The sequence below is a fragment of the Carassius auratus genome, chromosome 19 (genome assembly GCF_003368295.1).
Source record: "Carassius auratus strain Wakin chromosome 19, ASM336829v1, whole genome shotgun sequence".
NCBI classification, from domain to species: domain Eukaryota; kingdom Metazoa; phylum Chordata; class Actinopteri; order Cypriniformes; family Cyprinidae; genus Carassius; species Carassius auratus.
The window spans coordinates 16,887,508-16,906,839 of NC_039261.1; the positions used below are offsets into that span (position 1 = coordinate 16,887,508).

Below are 19,332 nucleotides of genomic sequence, written 5' to 3' on the forward strand. Positions count from 1 at the left end.
ATCTGATGGAATTAACCGCTGATTAGAAAACCGGCTTTACTGAGGAGATACGCATAACGATCGGCCGATCGTGATCGGAGCACCTCTATCTCTGACCCTTTGTTAAACCACCTCATTCCAGCTATTCAGAGTCTGTGTAAGGATGGATTCGCCAGTTGAGAAGATTCTCCTCTCGCATCAGAAATAGAAATGTTAAACGTGTTTAAGATTGTGCCCAACAGTTTCTAAGTGGTTCAAACAGAATCCAACTCTGTATGAACCATGTGTGTGCCATATGGTACCAAATAATAATAATTATTATTTTTAAATAATGTAAATTTTTGAATGAAGTGCTTAGTTTTGCAAAAGATCTGAGACGATCTGATACTTTAGTCACATGTCATAATTAATATCATGACACACTAATGCCTAACATGCATGTTCATTTAAATAATTGGGGCGGCAGTGGCTCAGTGGTTCATGTAGGTTGTCTACAAACCGGAAGGTTGGTGGTTCGATCCCTGGCTCCACCTGACCAAGTGTCGAGGTGTCCTTGAGCAAGACACCTAACCCCAGCTGCTCCCGACGAGCTGGATGGCGCCTTGAATGGCAGACACTGCCTAATGGTTAGAGAGTTGGACTCCCAATCGAAGGGTTGTGAGTTCTAGTCTTGGGCCGGACGGAATTGTGGGTGGGGGTTGTAAATGTCTTTATAAATCGCATTAATATTCTACACAACATATATAACATTTTATATTAATATTTTAAGGCATTATATATTTAACAGTGTCGCTATGTCTGTTCCGCTTTTATTTTGAAAAAGCGCTGTTTTCTTCTTCGGATGTTTTTTTTTTTTTTGTGACGCTAAACTTCCGCTATTCTCTCGTCACAATGTGGTGTTCACATATCGTCGGAAGAACGGTAAAAACCTTTAAACACTCAAGTTATTTATCATGTTCATCCATTTGAATCTTGTAAAGAAAGAGTTTACATTGTAATTTACTTTATTATTTTTGTATTGCTCGTACATGTTATTTTTAAGAGCTCCGAACTGTGAGGGTGTGTCAAGCTAGAGCACATGGTAGCTGATGGCAGAAACTCTTTGATTAGCGCCCTTGGAAAAGCGGAATGAGGTATGAAGGAAAATATGTGGAGTTTGTATTATTATCAAAAGGGATATTGTTTAAGGAAAAAAGAGAATGTCAGTACTTCATTTGTTTATGGGTTTATTGCACACGTCATCAATATAAAACGTATATTCTTTCTTCAATTATAATATATTCTGTTTAATTTAAAAGAAGCATGTGATATTTCATTTGTCATAAAGGCTTAAACACACTTCATATTTCATATTGGTCATTTGTTAAAATAATTTGTATTGGGTGTAAACATGATTAATATGTGAAGATTATTTATATGCAAATTATTTGTGAAACTACATGGAAGCATTTTGTATTTCTGTTTATTCTGTAGTTTTCACGGTGTCCAGGTGCATGGTGCTCGTTGAGAGGAAGAAATAAATTGACACCCATTTGAAACTCTCTGCGTCTTGATCAATCTATATCCGAGGGGCCGCTACAGTGAAAACTCATCGCTGCACCAGCCCTGCCATCTCTGCTGAGAAGTTGAGGCCATCACATCTGAGGTCCAAACACCAACCTAATACCAAGCCAGTTTACTTCGCTTGCATTCAACTCCTGCACACAGACAAGACTTAAAATGGACAGCATACTTAAGGTACAGCTAGACCTGCAAAAAGAGACACTGGATGCCAAGGAGCAAGAAAGCTGAAAAGGGACCATTTCTACACACATGCTTGCAGCATAATTGAATGACTTAATAATAATATGGTATTATAAGGTCAAAATATCTTGCAAACTAATTCTCCGTTCTTAAAGCTTCTAAAACTGGTGAAAGAAACTAGCCCATGCTTTTCGTTCATATCTGTTTATGAAAAGGTTAAAAGGAGTGTTTTGTTGTTACTGTTTTAAGCTAAAAATCCTTTTAGATGTTTATGCTACGCATTTATCTATTAATGCGTAGCATAAACATTACTCTGTAGTAAAGGATAACTACAGCTTACAACTGTAAATTCAGGCATTGGACAATCAAAGGCCACACTCGACTTAAAGCAGCTGCACAAACAAACAAGATGTCACTTAAAGATACACCTTGCAGGTCCAGCTCACGAGAAAGAAAGCTAACAGAGAAAGGCCAAGAGATGCATGAACAAGACAACAAAAAACGTGAGAAAGCATTTAACAAGTCCTATGACACTTGGAAGCTGGTAGCTAGGGAGACTAGGACAAAATTAAAAACCCTCTGAAAAAATTCAGAAAGTGCATACAATGGAGCATGGAAAGTCTTACAAGACAGATATGGGAACCCGTTCATCATACAAAAAGCTTTCCAAGATAAGCTCATGAGATGGCCAAAGATCAACACAAATGATCCACTAGCACTACAAGAGTTTGCTGACTTCCTCCAAGGCTGCACTGAGGTGATGCCTCACGTAAAAGGACTAGCTATCCTTAACGATTGTGAGGAAAACCACAAGTTGCTCAGAAAACTACCAGAATGGATCGTGCGCAAGTGGAGTCGAGTTGTTGTGGAGAAACTTGACACATCCGGAAGCTATCCAGATCTTGCATGCTTCACAAATTTCCAGAGCAAAGAGGCACGGATAGCCTGTAACCCTATTGCTTCTCCATTGTTGATGAACTTCAGGGCCACAAATGAAAGATCACCAAAGAGAGCCAAAGCTCTCAACACAAATACACAAACAAAGAGTTTCGCTCAGGAGAAACAAGAAACAAATGGCAGTAAACCAAAATCACCTTGCTTCATGTGTAAAAGTGAAGATCATAACATCACCAAGTGTCCCACCTTCGCAGCAAAGAGTATTGAAGATAAAAAGGCATTCATCTGTGAAAATCGGCTCTGCTTTGGGTTCTTGAGGAAGGGTCACATGACCAAAGATTGTAAGAGACGACACACATGCAGCATATGCAGCTGTCGTCACCCAACCTGCTTGCACGATGACAGGAAACAAAGACCTGTGGAAGCAACAACGAATAGTTCCACTTCCACAGAAAACCATGCAAGCTTGGAAACTCACAATGTCGTATCCCATGCATCAACGCAACGTTCTTCAGCTACCTCAAGTATCGTCCCAGTCCTTGTGTCTTCAATACAAGAGCCACACAGAGAAGTACTTACGTATGCAATACTGGACACACAGAGTGACTCAACGTTTGTCTTAGAAGATGTACTTGACAAACTGAATGTTGATGCCCAACCAGTAAAATTAAAATTGAGTACTATGACGGCTATTGACACAATCATATCTAGCAAGAACGTCCGTGGTCTACAAGTTCGAGGACTGCACTCTAAGGACCACATTCAATTACAGCAGGCCTACAGCCGTGATTTTATACCAGTGGACAAGTCCTACGTTCCAACAAATGAAACAGCCTTACTCTGGCCTCATCTCAGACATTTGGCAGATAAGCTACCACTCCTTCTAGACTGTGATGTAGGGCTCCTGATAGGATATGACTGTCCAGCAGCATTAACTCCTCTTGAGGTTATCATTGGAGACAAAAATCAACCGTTTGCACAGAGATCAAAACTAGGATGGAGTATCATAGGCTCATCAAATCCTCACCTAGACAGACAAGGAAGTCAGAGCTTTGTGCATCGGCTCACAGTAAAAGAACTGCCAATTCCATCGACAACAGATGTTCTAAAAGCCCTAGAATCAGACTTCACCGAGAGAACATATGAAGATAAATATGTGTCCCAGAACGATGTTCATTTCATACAGTTCCTCAGTGACAACATCACGCAGAAGAAAGATGGACATTATGAGATGCCCCTCCCTTTCAAGGGCAACAGTCCACCCAACCTACCAAACAACAAGAAGCTAGCCACAGTTCGCCTACAGTGTCTTAAGAAGAAGTTAAAGACCAATAAAAAATATTATGATCAATACAAAACATTCATGGAAGAAACAATTAGCAAGGGTGATGCAGAGCCTGCCCCTACAACATTTGCAGGAGAGACTGAGTGGTACCTTCCGCATCATGGCATTTATCACCCCAGAAAACCAGACAAGCTGAGAGTTGTATTCGACTGTTCAGCCAAATTCCATGGTGTTTCTCTAAATGACACTTTACTGACTGGGCCTGATCTTATCAATCCTATGGTAGGAGTTCTCTGCCGCTTCAGGAAGGAGGCTGTAGCGATCATCTGTGATATCGAAAGAATGTTTTATCAGTTCTCTGTCACTCCTGAATCCCGGAATTATCTGAAATTCCTCTGGTGGGGAGGTGGAGATTTGGAGAAGGAACCACAGGAATACAGGATGGCAGTTCATCTCTTTGGAGCTGCCTCGTCTCCAGGATGTGCCAACTTTGGCTTGAAACATCTGGCACGCCAACACAAAGCTACCTATCCACTAGCATCAACATTCATAGAGAAAAATTTTTATGTTGATGACGGGCTAGTCAGTGTTCCATCGGTCGAGGAAGCCAAGAAACTGATCACTGAGTCACAGGAGTTGTGCAAAAGAGGAGGCCTACGCCTTCATAAATTCAACTCTAATGAGGAAGCAGCCCTCGCCTGCTTAGATCCTTCAGAAAGAGCAGCAACCATTGAACCTCTAGGACTGGATCCAACTCCATCGGAGCGTGCACTCGGCATTCAATGGTCGATTAAAACTGACACTTTCAGTTTTAACAGCAGCTTGAAAGATCAGCCTTCCACCCGGCGTGGTTGCCTTTCTGTCATTGCCTCTCTTTATGATCCACTTGGATTCATTGCTCCATTCAGCCTAACTGGAAAGCGTATACTTCAAGAGCTGTGTCACAGAGGCATCGGATGGGATGATCCACTACCAGAAGATATGAGGCCACGGTGGGAGGAGTGGATAAATGGGCTTCAGAGGTTGAAAGAGGTTTCAATTCCGAGATGTTACCACCGATATGACTTCCATAACATTGTCAGAGTAGAGTTGCACCATTTTTCGGATGCCAGCTGCGTGGGATATGGTGCATGTTCTTACCTCAGGTTAAAAAATGACAAGGATGAAGTCCATTGCAGTCTCGTGCTGGCGAAAGCAAGGGTTGCACCCTCAAAGGTCACAAGTATCCCCAGACTAGAACTTGCAGCAGCTGTGGTTTCTACGAAAGTCAGTGTCATGTTAAAAGGTGAACTTGACATAAAGATTGATGAAGAGGTTTTCTGGACCGATTCAAAGGTGGTGCTTGGGTATATTAACAATGATGCCCGTAGGTTCCACATATTTGTTGCGAACCGTGTTCAGATGATAAGGGATAACAGTGATCCCATTCAGTGGCATTATGTGGACACCGCAGAAAACCCGGCAGATCATGCTTCCCGAGGTCTTAGTGCTTCAGACCTTCATTCAACAAATTGGCTTCGAGGACCGAAGTTTCTCTGGGAGAGTAATTTACTTCTAGCACCCAACGCTCCATCAGAATTACTTGTTGGTGATCCTGAAGTCAAGACAATTCAGGTGTTTGCAACAGAAGTAAAAAACTACAATGACATCCTCAGCCATCTGTGTCAGTTTTCCTCCTGGACAAAAATTCTTAAGGTGGTGGCAAGAATCAAGAGGCTGGGGTCTAAACAGAGACAACACAGTGAGTATGTGACTGTTAAGGAGATTGAGAAGGCTGCAGATGAAGTGATTAAGATTGTACAGCAGCAAGCTTTCCCCGAAGAGATGCTTCAGGGTAAAAAGGACCTTCCAAACTCAAGCTCTCTTTTCCGTCTCGACCCTATCTGGTCTGAAGGACTCCTCTGTGTTGGTGGCAGATTGAACCAGTCATCGCTCTGTCATAAAGTCAAGCACCCAGTCATCCTACCGAATAGCAGCCACATTTCTAAGCTTATTGTGTCTCATTTTCACGCTAAGACATGCCATCAGCGTCGAGGCCAGACTCTAATGGAGCTTCGGGCCAATGGATTCTGGGTAATTGGTGGGAGCAAGTTGGTTGCTAAGGTGATACACACTTGTGTGCTTTGCAGGAAACTGCGAAGGCCAACAGAAAGACAACAAATGGCTGAACTTCCCACAGAACGCGTTGAAGCCTCGGCGGAAGATACGGCGTGATTTTCACATGTATGTACTCTAGAGCTGTTCATATTGAAATGCTCGAAGATTTGTCAACAGACTCATTCATCAACTCATTGAGATGCTTCATCAGCCTGAGAGGAGCTGTTCAACAACTTCGCTGTGACCAAGGCTCTAATTTTGTTGGCGCAAGGAATGAGCTCAAGGAAGCACTTAAACAATGTGACATTAAGCTTCTGGAAATCTTCCTGACAGAGAAGCAGTGCGAATTTGTCTTCAATGCTCCCTCTGACAGTCCTGCAGGTGGTGTCTGGGAACGCCAGATCAGAACTGTTAGAAATGTGCTGAATGCCGCCTTTGCACAGTGCCCAGGTCGACTTGACGACGCTTCCCTCAGAACACTGCTATATGAGACCATGGCTATCGTTAACAGCCGCCCGTTAACAGTGGATGGGATAAATGATCCACAGGCACTGGAGCCTATAACACCGAATCATCTCATTATGATGAAATCTAAAGTTGCTCTTCCTCCTCCTGGAGTATTTGTCAAGGAGGACCTGTATGCGTCAAAAAGGTGGAGAAGAGTTCAGTATCTCATCGAACAGTTTTGGAGCCGCTGGAAAAAGGAGTATCTGCTGAACATATCCTTGAGACAGAAATGGCACTCACCTCAGCGCAACCTCAAAGTGGATGACATTGTCATTATTAAAGACGATAACCTCCCAAGAAATCAGTGGCAACTTGGACGGGTGATTGAAACTGTTCAAAGTAGTGATGGCTTGGTTGGTCGAGTTAAAGTGCAAGTTGGTGAGCGGAAACCTCATAAAAAACAAGATCCACCCTCCAAGCCCTCAGTTATTGAGAGACCAATCAAAAAATTGGTGCTCCTCCTAGAGAACTGATTAAAAGAAAGCGATTTACAACACTGCACAAACTGCTTTATTATGCATGATGCCATATAGTTACGCCTCTGATAGCTTAACTTCAGGCTATTAATTTCTTAGCAAGAAATCCTGCACAATTCACTTACTCTTTGTATATTTGTTCATTCATTGTACCAGGATTTGGTGGGAGTGTAAATGTCTTTATAAATCGCATTAATATTCTACACAGTATATATACAACATATATAACATTTTATATTAATATTTTAAGGCATTATATATTTAATAGTGTCGCTATGTCTGTTCCGCTTTTATTTTGAAAAAGCGCTGTTTTCTTCTTCGGATGTTTTTTTTTTTTTGTGACGCTAAACTTCCGCTATTCTCTCGTCACAAGTACTTCATTTGTTTATGGGTTTATTGCACACGTCATCAATATAAAACGTATATTCTTTCTTCAATTATAATATATTCTGTTTAATTTAAAAGAAGCATGTGATATTTCATTTGTCATAAAGGCTTAAACACACTTCATATTTCATATTGGTCATTTGTTAAAATAATTTGTATTGAGTGTAAACATGATTAATATGTGAAGATTATTTATATGCAAATTATTTGTGAAATTACATGGAAGCATTTTGTATTTCTGTTTATTCTGTAGTTTTCACGGTGTCCAGGTGCATGGTGCTCGTTGAGAGGAAGAAATAAATTGACACCCGTTTGAAACTCTCTGCGTCTTGATCAATCTATATCCGAGGGGCCGCTACAGGGGTAGTGCATGAACAGCTCTCGCTCCACCTTCAATACCATGACTTAGGTGCCCTTGAGCAAGGCATCGAACCCCCAACTGCTCCTCAGGCGTATGCTCACAGTGTGTGTGTGTGTGTGTGTGTGTTCACTACTCTGTATTTCGGATGGGTTAAATGCAGAGCACAAATTCTGAGTATGGGTCACCATACTTGGCTGAATGTCACTTCACTCAATTATTTCAGTTAAAATAAATAATCGGTTCACATTTGATTAGTTAAATGTCCCATTTACGCTGATAAAATCAAATCTACACAGTGGTGTGCTTCGATCAATTGATCAAAATACTTAAGTGCCCAACAATAAAGAGAGATTCATATCTTTATTATTGATCATTTTTATTATTCACATGTTTTTTCATATATATATTACAATATAAGCTTAACCAAAAATATACACTGATTAAGACATAGCTCTTTCTTAATATAACATTGGCTATTTGACTCTGGCGAAGCTTGAAATCACTATCATTATTGAATGTGACTGATCTTCAGGAAACTGCCTGGTGTGTTCCTGGTCGTGTGGTGCAGAGGTTTGGGGTGGATTTGAGGATGACGTGCTGGACTGGCTCTGCTGGGTGAAGTTCGTGGTCCACGAGGAGGAGATGGACACAAATTGGAGCTGAACCGCACGGGTGTCACAGTGAGCAGAGGCAGTGATACATGCCTTTGCACAAATGATATGCCTGTCAGATGTAGGCCATGCACCGCGTTCACCTGAAGGCAGGACAACAACATGTTTTATATTATTATTTACATCTGCCATATAATTAATGTTGTTTACATTATTAGAACATGACAAACTAGTCTTAGACTCAATATCAATGCTTTAATGCCCCCTTGTCTAATTCCTACTGACCTGCTGGTATAAATGGGCCGTCCGTGCGATGCAGAGTTCTCGCGTCTCATCAGTGGAGGCTTGCTTGGCGTCCCAGATTTTGTTCACACTCTGCTGGAAACGGTCAAACTTGCAGAGCTGAGAATGGACTTTTTTGAACTCCAGTCCATCCCTTAAATTTCTGGTGGCCTTGAAATTTCCATCGAGCGTCTTCCTGTATAACAGATTAAAGATGCAATGAGCCAAATGAGAATTTTTTAATGGAACATTATAAAATGATTTACCACAAAATATATAATCAAATAAACCATTAGCCAATGGAAGTTTTTCTAACCTTAACTGCTTAATTTGGACATGTTTGATGTATCTCCGTAAAAGACATCCAAGACGCAGCTCAACACTCTTAAGTGTCTGATTGACGGTTCCTCTGCACAGGTTGTACATTTCAGAGGAAATGTTGTTATTTTGAAAAGCTCGATCCAGCTGCTGGAGGTTGTTTTCTTGAGCTTTGATGTCAATTATGAACGATGGGTCTTTCATGCTAGCATGAAGCAGTTTGTCTCCGTCCTCCTCGCTGTTCTTCATGTACTGCTCCTCAATGCTGCCCGAGACTGCAGAATCATATTTGTGAGTCTCATGTTTCTCAGACTTCTGAAGTGACGGCTTTGCTTGAGTCTGAATTTTGGGCAGTTTTACAGACGAGGAAGGATGGGTGTGGACAGAAGACAGACTTTGACGTTCTACCGCTGACATAGCACAAACTTTTGTCTCCTCTACAGACTGTGAAATCTGAGGAAGAGCAAAAGATCTGACAAGGGATCGAGGACGGAAGCTATGAGGAAATGGACTTTGGTGGTCTTCCTGAACCATTGTCTCTTCAAATGATGTCTCTGTTCTCTCCATCGTCTCTGCATCAGCTTGTGTCTCTTCAGATGATTTGACATTTGCCTTTTGCTCTGTGGAAACTTTTGTCTCCTCAACCGATTGTGTGATCTTGGGGAGAGCAAAAGTCCTGGCAAGGCCAGGAGGAGACGGGTCATCAGCAGACGGACTCTGGAGGTCTTTTGGAGCTGTGTCTAATGTTATCACTGGTCTATCTAGTGGCAACACTTCAACATTTGTCTCCCGTAAAAGCTCTTTGACCTGAGGGAAACCAAAATCATCTGCCTTGGGTTTCACAGGAAAGGCAGTTAATTTTTTCACCTTCTGCTGCTGACCTGCAGATCCACTTTGGTGCACAGGAGAAACTAAGACGTCTCTGTTCACATCTCGAACCACCTTTCTTGCTTTCTGAGGTGTTTTGAGAGTCTTAATTTCCAAGCAGTGATCTTGAAATGCCTTGTTGAGGTTTTCAATGGTCGCTGCTGATAGTTTTAGTGCCTTGCTTATGGCTGGACTGCAGGAGGATGATTTGGTGATGCTATTCAAGGCGTTGATCAGATTTGATGAGTATGTTGATGCAGCGGTTGAATTTGCCTTCAATTCTGCTACCGTGGGACAAGTCGGCAGAGACTGAACGCTTTTAACTACTTTGGCATCCAGATCTTTTCCTGGTTTACCTGAAAACCAACACATTTTACACTGTAAGCTAAGTTGACACAGCATTTTAGATCACACTGCAACCAAAGTGATTTAGATATGCTTTTTAATGAATTATGGTGTGTGTGTACATTAACTTACCTTTTGCCTTCACAGTCAGAACTTTTTTCGAGGCAACCTCCTGCATTTTTCTGAAGCTCTCTCGAAGGCGGCTCACATTGTTTGCCATATTGGCCTGGAACTCATCAATGATCTTCTGCAAGTCCTCCAGCCACTCCATGCTGAACATGGATTTCTCCACTTTCTCAATCTCCCATTCTAGCGATTCCTCTGCAAGAAGTAAAACATAAATATCGTTAACTGTTAAGTAAAGTTAGATTATATTAAAAAGCAGATCAATATATGGCTTAGGGTTGCAAAGTTAATCAAAATGAAACTGGGATCGTGAATTGGGTTGTTGTCACTGTCAAATCTCAAAGGCTGTGATTTAATTAAATATATGCGCTGCTTGTGTCAAAGTCAAGTGCAGATCTCATCTCTGCATCTGATCCCAATTTGGGGCTTTAAAGTAAATCTGTAAATGCATTAGGCATCATTAATTTTTCCTGAAATGCTTGTCAACAAAACAGAAGTTTTAAGGGCTTTCTACAGTTCTCCTAAAAAAATGAAGGTTAAAGGTCGATTGTTGAATGTTTAAAAAGCCATGAATATTATTATTGATTTTATAGTTTTAAACACTAAAATTATGAATGTTTTTTTCTATTATTTTTTTTATTTTAATAGCAATTTAAAAATGTTACTTTTACTGGTTAATCAGTTTGCAATGCATTAAGGTACAACTGAATACCAATACATGCCTAAATATGAGTATCTGAATCATTTGTATTCTTTTTTTTTTTTTTTTTTTTTTTTGAAAAAAGTTTTTTTAGTTTTTTTTGAGGGCTTGAAGAATCAGGCCAATTAAAGACCATTAACTTGACCACTCTATTCGACTCATTGGTCTGAGTAGGCTACTGAACTACATGTGTATAAGTGTATAACTAAAACCAGATTACTAACGTATATAGTTAAATCGCTCCAGCAGTGACTGAAACTCCTCCTGGCGCTCTCGGGCTCTGTACTGAAGGTCCAGGAATTTGTTCATCAGCAGTTGATGTTTCACAAGCCTGTCAGTACAGTGACTGGAGGAATCATCCTCATCGGATGAGTCCAGAGATGTGTTCCTCAGCGACATCTCTGACATTTCATCCACAACTGAGGACGATGAAGATGATGATGAAAAAGATGTATTCTTGTTAAAAGCCATCTCTGATCCTAAAGGAGAACTCTTGTTCTACAGAGATTTTCAACAGTTCTCGTTTACACAGTTCTGAGAGAGATCGCTCTTGAGCCGTTTGATATTTTCAAACTGAATTTCTGGTCTTTTTTGAAAAGACGATTAAGCAAGATTTTCGTACTCGTTCAGACAGATATTCATTCACTGATATTACTCGCATAACAAGCGACGATGAAATAAAATTTTCCAATTCCAAATCAGCTTTTATAGCGGCCCAGAGTGACGTCATCCACGAACATTCCATAGTGACGTGTCAGAGTTGCCATGGCAACCATTGATTGCTATTGAGTAAACAGTAAAGCTCTCCCCGAAGCCATTTTTGGGATTTTAAATTAATAGGAAAGGCTCTTTGTATTGTACGTTACACTTACAACGCAAACTTCATGAACAGCCAGGTAAATTAGTTCTTTAAAGTCGCGAATTTTACCTGTTTAATGTAAAGTGTGAAATAATTATGTTAATCTTAATGAGCAAGCATTAGACATCAGCGGACAGACGAGACATTATTAATATTGCAAATATCGGTTTGAAATCTGAATACAGGGGCTTTATATGAGCATGATATAATTCGCTTTGTGTTATAACATAATTATGTTGTGTGCTAAATGTTATAATATACTTTGTTATTAGCATTAGCTACTATAACTTAATGTGCATCATTCAGATCTAACAAAATTAAACAGTCTTTGAACTTTAATTAACACGTGACGCAACATTATAAAGAACGTAATTCCTATCCAAATGTAACACTTTAGCTGTTGTTTCTCAGATTCTCCTGTGTGTGGACCTAAATATTAATTATTGCAATACTTGTTGTATAGGCCTTATTATATTCGAATCGCATCTGTTAATAATCCCAGATATATGTCCATGGTTAACGTTTCATGCCAATAGAAATATTTTGTGTCAAGTAAATACCTGTGTCGTCTGTGTGCACACTTCGTTTACGACTCCTGCATCGCTTGTCCGCAAAAAGACATTATGCATAACGCGCGAACTCCGCGAAGAAACAATAATTTGCAGTCATATTTTCAAAAATGTCCCTTCCCGCCTCTATCGGGTCATTTTTGGTAAAGTTATCGGACGTTTGGAAAGTATAAAGTCGTGTTATTTGACTGAAGAGAACGGGCTGAATGCGCTCATGTTGCTGGGGCGAAATTGCTTGACTCGAACCCTGCGAACAGAACAGACGTTAGGTATTTTATATAAAGGTTTTATATAAAATATAGATGCAGTAGGCTATGCAACTGAAATATTTTCTTTAGTCTTATATTTTAAATCAATTCTTCCTGTTCGTTGGGCGTTTCCTTTGACCAGCAGCAGTGGAGGAAAATGACAGAGAAGTGGAAAACTTTTGAGCAGAATGGAGATGTGTACATTTTACTTATTTTGCCTAAATATTTTTATTTATTTATTTAGTACTGGCCTTCAGAGGCTACAGAAGATAGTTACATTTTTCTCATAAGACAAAAGAACCCCCTTTTTTCTTTCTGTAGCATCGGTGAGCATTTGAACCTTATGTTCATTTGAGTCCCTCAGTTGTCCTCAGTGTGAATTGATGGATCTCAAAATCATAAAGTCACTTTTGCAAAATGTTCAGATATGCAGAAGATGCTGGAAAACCTGACAACGTGCAAGAGCTGGGGGATTTTTCTGAAGAACAGAAGGCAGTTGAACTGCTCAGGACCAACGCAGGACTCATGAACAACTTGGATCATCCAGGAAACGACACAAAGTATTAAGATCGAAGGGTATGTAAACTTTTGAACGGGATCGTTTTTCTTTTTTCTTTTGGAGTACATATAAGCATCTGTTATGTGAAATAACTTATTCAGGATAGCATATAAAAAAAAATAACATGCTATTTTCATGAACTCTCTTATTTTGTTAAAATTACTAACATATTTGCATATTCTGCAAGTGGTATGTAAAATCATGAGCACAAATGTGAACCTGGACCACAAAAAAAAGTCTAAAATGTAAATTTTTTGACATAATTTAATCTAAAGATGAATAAATAAGCTTTCCATTGATTTATGGTTTATTCGGATCAGACAATATTTGCCAGAGAAACAACTATTTGAAAATCTGGAATCTGAGGATGCAAAAAAATAAAATAAAAAAATAAAAAATAAAAAACTGAGAAAATCGCCATAAACTTGTCCAAATGAAGTTCTTAGCAATGCACATTACTAATGAAAAATAAAGTTTTGATATATTTACGGTTGGAAATTTACAAAATATCTTCATGGAACATAATCTTTAGTTTTTTACCAAAATTAAAAATAACACCCAGCCAGTGAAACCTTACACTCAAAGGGCAAAACCTCAGCCCAGATCTGCACAACTAAAGTAAAGGCATAATTCGAAAATCCAAACTGTTAACAGTTTGAAAAATCATGAATAATAACAGTTAATAAGAATTATTTCTAAATGCTGGACTGTTCTCATTTCACTCTGCATATGGAACCTGGAGATTTTTTTTAAACTTATTTCTTTAATCACACTCAAAAAAATTAACTTTAACTATTGTTAGTTTTAGCAACAGAACAGAAGACGGACGAAAGCGCGAAGAACGAAATACATTGAGGAGGAGAAGATGAGGATAGGTATGAATATTTCATAATTCTTTACCATCCTGTTAAATATCCCCAGGAAGAAGTGACTTGGGTGTTCACAGAGTTATGTTCATTTATACAATCGGTGATTGCAGAATAAATAATTACAGATCGTACATAAACTATATATCTGTGTCATCCTCATGTTTCTCTATTTCACCTCCGATCTAGACGGAGACCCATCCGCTGTTTGTTTCAGTAAGATTTTAGTAAGTTTGCTCGGTGTGCCCACTGCGCTTGAAAATGAACAGTGGGCAAGAAATATTTCAAAACTTCAGCTTGGGAGGGAAGACAACTAGAGCAGCGAAAATGTACATTTCTGTTTAATTTATGTTTCCCACAGTACTACAGCCTTTATGAAATGAATATTATGTTTTCACAATTTGTTTTATATATTATCTTTCGTTGAATAAATGCTTAGAAATGGAAATGTTTAAACCTCGGTTGCGGGCGATGACCACTTAGCGCCACCCTCACCTGAGACAGGCAGCAGAGATCTCTTACATTATGAAGCTTTCACATTGGTTTATTATTTTTATTTTTTATTAATCAGTGCAAATTATTTAGAAAGATATGGAAATTATGTTCACTAACCTTTCACATGGTTCATGCTTAAGTCACATGCCATAATTAATATCATTACACACTCATCCCTAACTCGCATGTGCCTTTTATTAAAGTAATAATTAACTTGAATTTAAACAAATAAAAAGGTACTCATCTTTCATATTCATTTAAATTATGCTTTCTTCAGTTAAAAGAAATAACCGGTTCACATTTGATCAGTTAGATGTCCATTTTCGCCGATAAAATCAAATCTACTCAGTGGTGTGCTTCGATCAATTGATCAAAATACTTAAGTGCCCAACAATAAAGAGAGATTCATATCTTTATTATTTATCATTTTTATTATTAATTTTTTCACACATTTATTACAATATAAGCTTAAACAAAAATATACACTGATTAAGACATAGCTCTTCCTTAATATAACATTGGCTATTTGACTCTGGCGAAGCTTGAAATCACTAATATGGGTTAACCAATCTTTATATTTATATTCATCTTCCTATGTCTACAGGCCGGTGCTTCTGTTTTTCCAGAGTCTGTTCCTGATGCGTCCTCACTTTTGTTTTACTTTTGTGACATTTCAATAATCTGTTCTTGGGTTCAGATACAAGCCATTATGTTGACACTGGCCATCATTATTGAATGTGACTGATCTTCAGGAAACTGCCTGGTGTGTTCCTGGTCGTGTGGTGCAGAGGTTTGGGGTGGATTTGAGGATGGCGTGCTGGACTGGCTCTGCTGGGTGAAGTTCGTGGTCCACGAGGAGGAGATGGACACAAATTGGAGCTGAACCGCACGGGTGTCACAGTGAGCAGAGGCAGTGATACATGCCTTTGCACAAATGATATGCCTGTCAGATGTAGGCCATGCACCGCGTTCACCTGAAGGCAGGACAACAACATGTTTTATATTATTATTTACATCAGCCATATAATTAATGTTGTTTACATTATTAGAACATGACAAACTAGTCTTAGACTCAATATCAATGCTTTAATGCCCCCTTGTCTAATTCCTACTGACCTGCTGGTATAAATGGGCCGTCCGTGCGATGCAGAGTTCTCGCGTCTCATCAGTGGAGGCTTGCTTGGCGTCCCAGATTTTGTTCACACTCTGCTGGAAATGGTCAAACTTGCAGAGCTGAGAATGGACTTTTTTGAACTCCAGTCCATCCCTTAAATTTCTGGTGGCCTTGAAATTTCCATCGAGTGTCTTCCTGTATAACAGATTAAACATGCAATGTGCCAAAATTAGAATTTTTTAAGGGGAAAATTGTAAAATGATTTACCACAAAATATATAATCAAATAAACCATTAGCCAATGGAAGTTTTTCTAACCTTAATTGCTTCATTTGGACATGTTTGATGTATCTCCGTAAAAGACATCCAAGACGCAGCTCAACACTCTTAAGTGTCTGATTGACGGTTCCTCTGCACAGGTTGTACATTTCAGAGGAAATGTTGTTATTTTGAAAAGCTCGATCCAGCTGCTGGAGGTTGTTTTCTTGAGCTTTGATGTCAATTATGAACGATGGGTCTTTCATGCTAGCATGAAGCAGTTTGTCTCCGTCCTCCTCGCTGTTCTTCATGTACTGCTCCTCAATGCTGCCCGAGACTGCGGAATCATATTTGTGAGTCTCAGGTTTCTCAGACTTCTGAAGTGAAGGCTTTACTTGAGTCTGAATTTTGGGCAGTTTTACAGACGAGGAAGGATGGGTGTGGACAGAAGACAGACTTTGACGTTCTACCGCTGACATAGCACAAACTTTTGTCTCCTCTACAGACTGTGAAATCTGAGAAAGAGCAAAAGATCTGACAAGGGATGGAGGACGGAAGCTATGAGGAAATGGACTTTGGTGGTCTTCCTGAACCATTGTCTCTTCAAATGGTGTCTCTGTTCTCTCCATTGTCTCCGTATCAACTTCTGGTTCCTCCACAGACTGCAAAATCTGAGGAAGAGCAGAAGATCTGACGGGGGATGGATGATGGAAGGCATGAGGAAATGGACTTTGGTGGTCTTCCTGAACCATTGTCTCTTCAAATGGTGTCTCTGTTCTCTCCATTGTTTCCGTATCAACTTCTGGTTCCTCCACAGACTGCAAAATCTGAGGAAGAGCAGAAGATCTGACGGGGGACGGACGTTGGAAGCTAGGAGGAAATGGACACTTAAGGTTTTTCTGAGCCATCGTCTCTTCAAATGATGTCTCTGTTCTCTCCATCGTCTCTGCATCAGCTTGTGTCTCTTCAGATGATTTGACATTTGCCTTTTGCTCTGTGGAAACTTTTGTCTCCTCGACAGATCGTGTGATCTTGGGGAAAGCAAATGTCCTGGCAAGGCCAGGAGGAGACGGGTCATCAGCAGACGGACTCTGGAGGTCTTTTGGAGCTGTGTCTAATGTTATCACTGGTCTATCTAGTGGCAACACTTCAACATTTGTCTCCCGTACAAGCTCTTTGACCTGAGGGAAACCAAAATCATCTGCCTTGGGTTTCACAGGAAAGGCAGGCAGTTTTTTCACCTTCTGCTGCTGACCTGCAGATCCACTTTGGTGCACAGGAGAAACTAAGACGTCTCTGTTCACATCTTGAACCACCTTGCTTTTTTTTTTAGGTGTCTTGAGAGTCTTCATTTCCAAGCAGTGATCTTGAAATGCCTTGTTGAGGTTTTCAATGGTCGCTGCTGATAGTTTTAGTGCCTTGCTTATGGCTGGACTGCAGGAGGATGATTTGGTGATGCTATTCAAGGCGATGATCAGATTTGATGAGTACGTTGATGCAGCGGTTGAATTTGCCTTCAATTCTGCTACCGTGGGACAAGTCGGCAGAGACTGAACGCTTTTAACTACTTTGGCATCCAGATCTTTTCCTGGTTTACCTGAAAACCAACACATTTTACACTGTAAGCTAAGTTGACACAGCATTTTAGATCACACTGCAACCAAAGTGATTCAGATATGCTTTTTAATGAATGATGGTGTGTGTGTACATTAACTTACCTTTTGCCTTCACGGTCAGAACTTTTTTCGAGGCAACCTCCTGCATTTTTCTGAAGCTCTCTCGAAGGCGGCTCACATTGTTTGCCATATTGGCCTGGAACTCATCAATGATCTTCTGCAAGTCCTCCAACCACTCCATGCTGACCATGGATTTCTCCACTTTTTCAATCTCCCATTCTAGCGATTCCTCTGCAAGAAGTAAAACATGAGTACCGTTAACTGTTAAGTACAGTTAGATTATATTAAAAAGAAGATCAATATATGGCTTAGGGTTGCACAGTTTATCAAAATTAAACTGGAATCATTAAATGGCTTGTTGTCACTGTCAAATCTCTGTGATTTAAGGCTGTGATTTAATTAAATATATGCGCTGCTTGTCTCAAAGTCAAGTGCAGATCTCATCTCTGCATCTGATCCCAATTTGGGGATAAACAAATTCTGAGTAAATCTGTAAATGCATTAGGCATCATTAATTTTTCCTGAAATGCTTGTCAACAAAAGAGAAGTTTTAAGGGCTTTCTACAGTTCTCCGTCAAAAAAATAAGGTTAAGGGTCGATTGTTTAATGTTTGGAAATTAAGAAAAAAAGCCATGAATATTATAATTGATTTTATAGTTTTAAACACAAAAATTATGAATATTTCTTCTATTATTTTTATTTTATTATCAATTTTAAAATTTTTACTTTTACAGGTTAATCAGTTTGTAATGCATTTAGGTACAACTGAATACCAATACATGCCTAAATATGAGTGTCTGATTCATTTGTATTCTTTTTTTATTATTTGAAGTTCTAGTTTTTTTGTGAGGGCTTGAAGAATCAGGCCAATTAAAGACCATTAACTTGACCACATCTATTCGACTCATTGGTCTGAGTAGGCTACTGAACTACATGTGTATAAGTGTATAACTAAAACCAGATTACTAACGTATATAGTTAAATCGCCTCCAGCAGTGACTGAAACTCCTCCTGGCGCTCTCGGGCTCTGTACTGAAGGTCCAGGAATTTGTTCATCAGCAGTTGATGTTTCACAAGCCTGTCAGTACAGTGACTGGAGGAAACATCCTCATCGGATGAGTCCAGAGATGTGTTCCTCAGCGACATCTCTGACATTTCATCCACAAACTGAGGACGATGAAGATGATGATGAAAAAGATGTATTCTTGTTAAAAGCCATCTCTGATCCTAAAGGAGAACTCTTGTTCTACAGAGATTTTCAACAGTTCTCGTTTACACAGTTCTGAGAGAGATCGCTCTTGAGCCGTTTGATATTATCAAACTGAATTCTGGTCTTTTTTGAAAAGACGATTAAGCAAGATTTTCGTACTCGTTCAGACAGATATTCACTCAGTGATATTACTCGCATAACAAGCGACGATGAAATAAAATTTTCCAATTCCAAATCAGCTTTTATAGCGGCCCAAAGTGACGTCATCCACGAACATTCCATAGTGACGTGTCAGAGTTGCCCTGGCAACCATTGATTGCTATTGAGTAAACAGTAAAGCTCTCCCCGAAGCCATTTTTGGGATTTTAAATTAATAGGAAAGTCTCTTTGTATTGTACGTTACACTTACAACGCAAACTTCATGAACAGCCAGGTAAATTAGTTCTTTAAAGTCGCGAATTTACCTGTTTAATGTAAAGCGTGAAATAATTATGTTAA

The 19,332-nt window shown here is 39.6% G+C and overlaps 3 protein-coding genes and 1 long non-coding RNA gene across 4 annotated transcripts in view; 2 read left to right on the forward strand and 2 right to left on the reverse strand.

The window, feature by feature from the left end:
- Positions 1–843: 843 nt before the first annotated feature.
- Positions 844–7,689, forward strand: LOC113119607 (uncharacterized). Its single transcript, XM_026289200.1, has 3 exons — positions 844–900; positions 1,022–1,112; positions 1,453–7,689. Exon 3 carries the CDS (start codon positions 2,402–2,404, stop codon positions 6,116–6,118), a length of 3,717 nt encoding a protein of 1,238 aa, XP_026144985.1. The 5' UTR covers positions 844–900; positions 1,022–1,112; positions 1,453–2,401; the 3' UTR covers positions 6,119–7,689.
- A 4,058-nt stretch (positions 7,690–11,747) lies between these two features.
- LOC113119611 (uncharacterized) lies at positions 11,748–15,466 on the forward strand. Its single transcript, XR_003294476.1, has 4 exons — positions 11,748–11,877; positions 13,083–13,233; positions 14,019–14,091; positions 15,330–15,466. It is a non-coding gene; the product is annotated as an uncharacterized LOC113119611 (long non-coding RNA).
- Positions 15,023–18,297, reverse strand: LOC113119609 (uncharacterized). The gene is made up of 4 exons (XM_026289203.1): positions 17,667–18,297; positions 16,009–17,545; positions 15,694–15,886; positions 15,023–15,551 (listed from the first exon to the last, which is right to left on the reverse strand). The coding sequence occupies exons 1-4, from the start codon at positions 17,812–17,814 to the stop codon at positions 15,306–15,308; spliced, it is 2,124 nt and encodes a 707-aa protein (XP_026144988.1). The 5' UTR covers positions 17,815–18,297; the 3' UTR covers positions 15,023–15,305.
- A 305-nt stretch (positions 18,298–18,602) lies between these two features.
- Positions 18,603–19,332, reverse strand: part of LOC113120186 (cilia- and flagella-associated protein 20-like) — a 3,112-nt gene continuing 2,382 nt past the window's right edge. Inside the window, 1 exon segment of the mRNA XM_026290128.1 lies at positions 18,603–18,791. Coding sequence (XP_026145913.1) covers positions 18,603–18,791 — 189 coding nt within the window.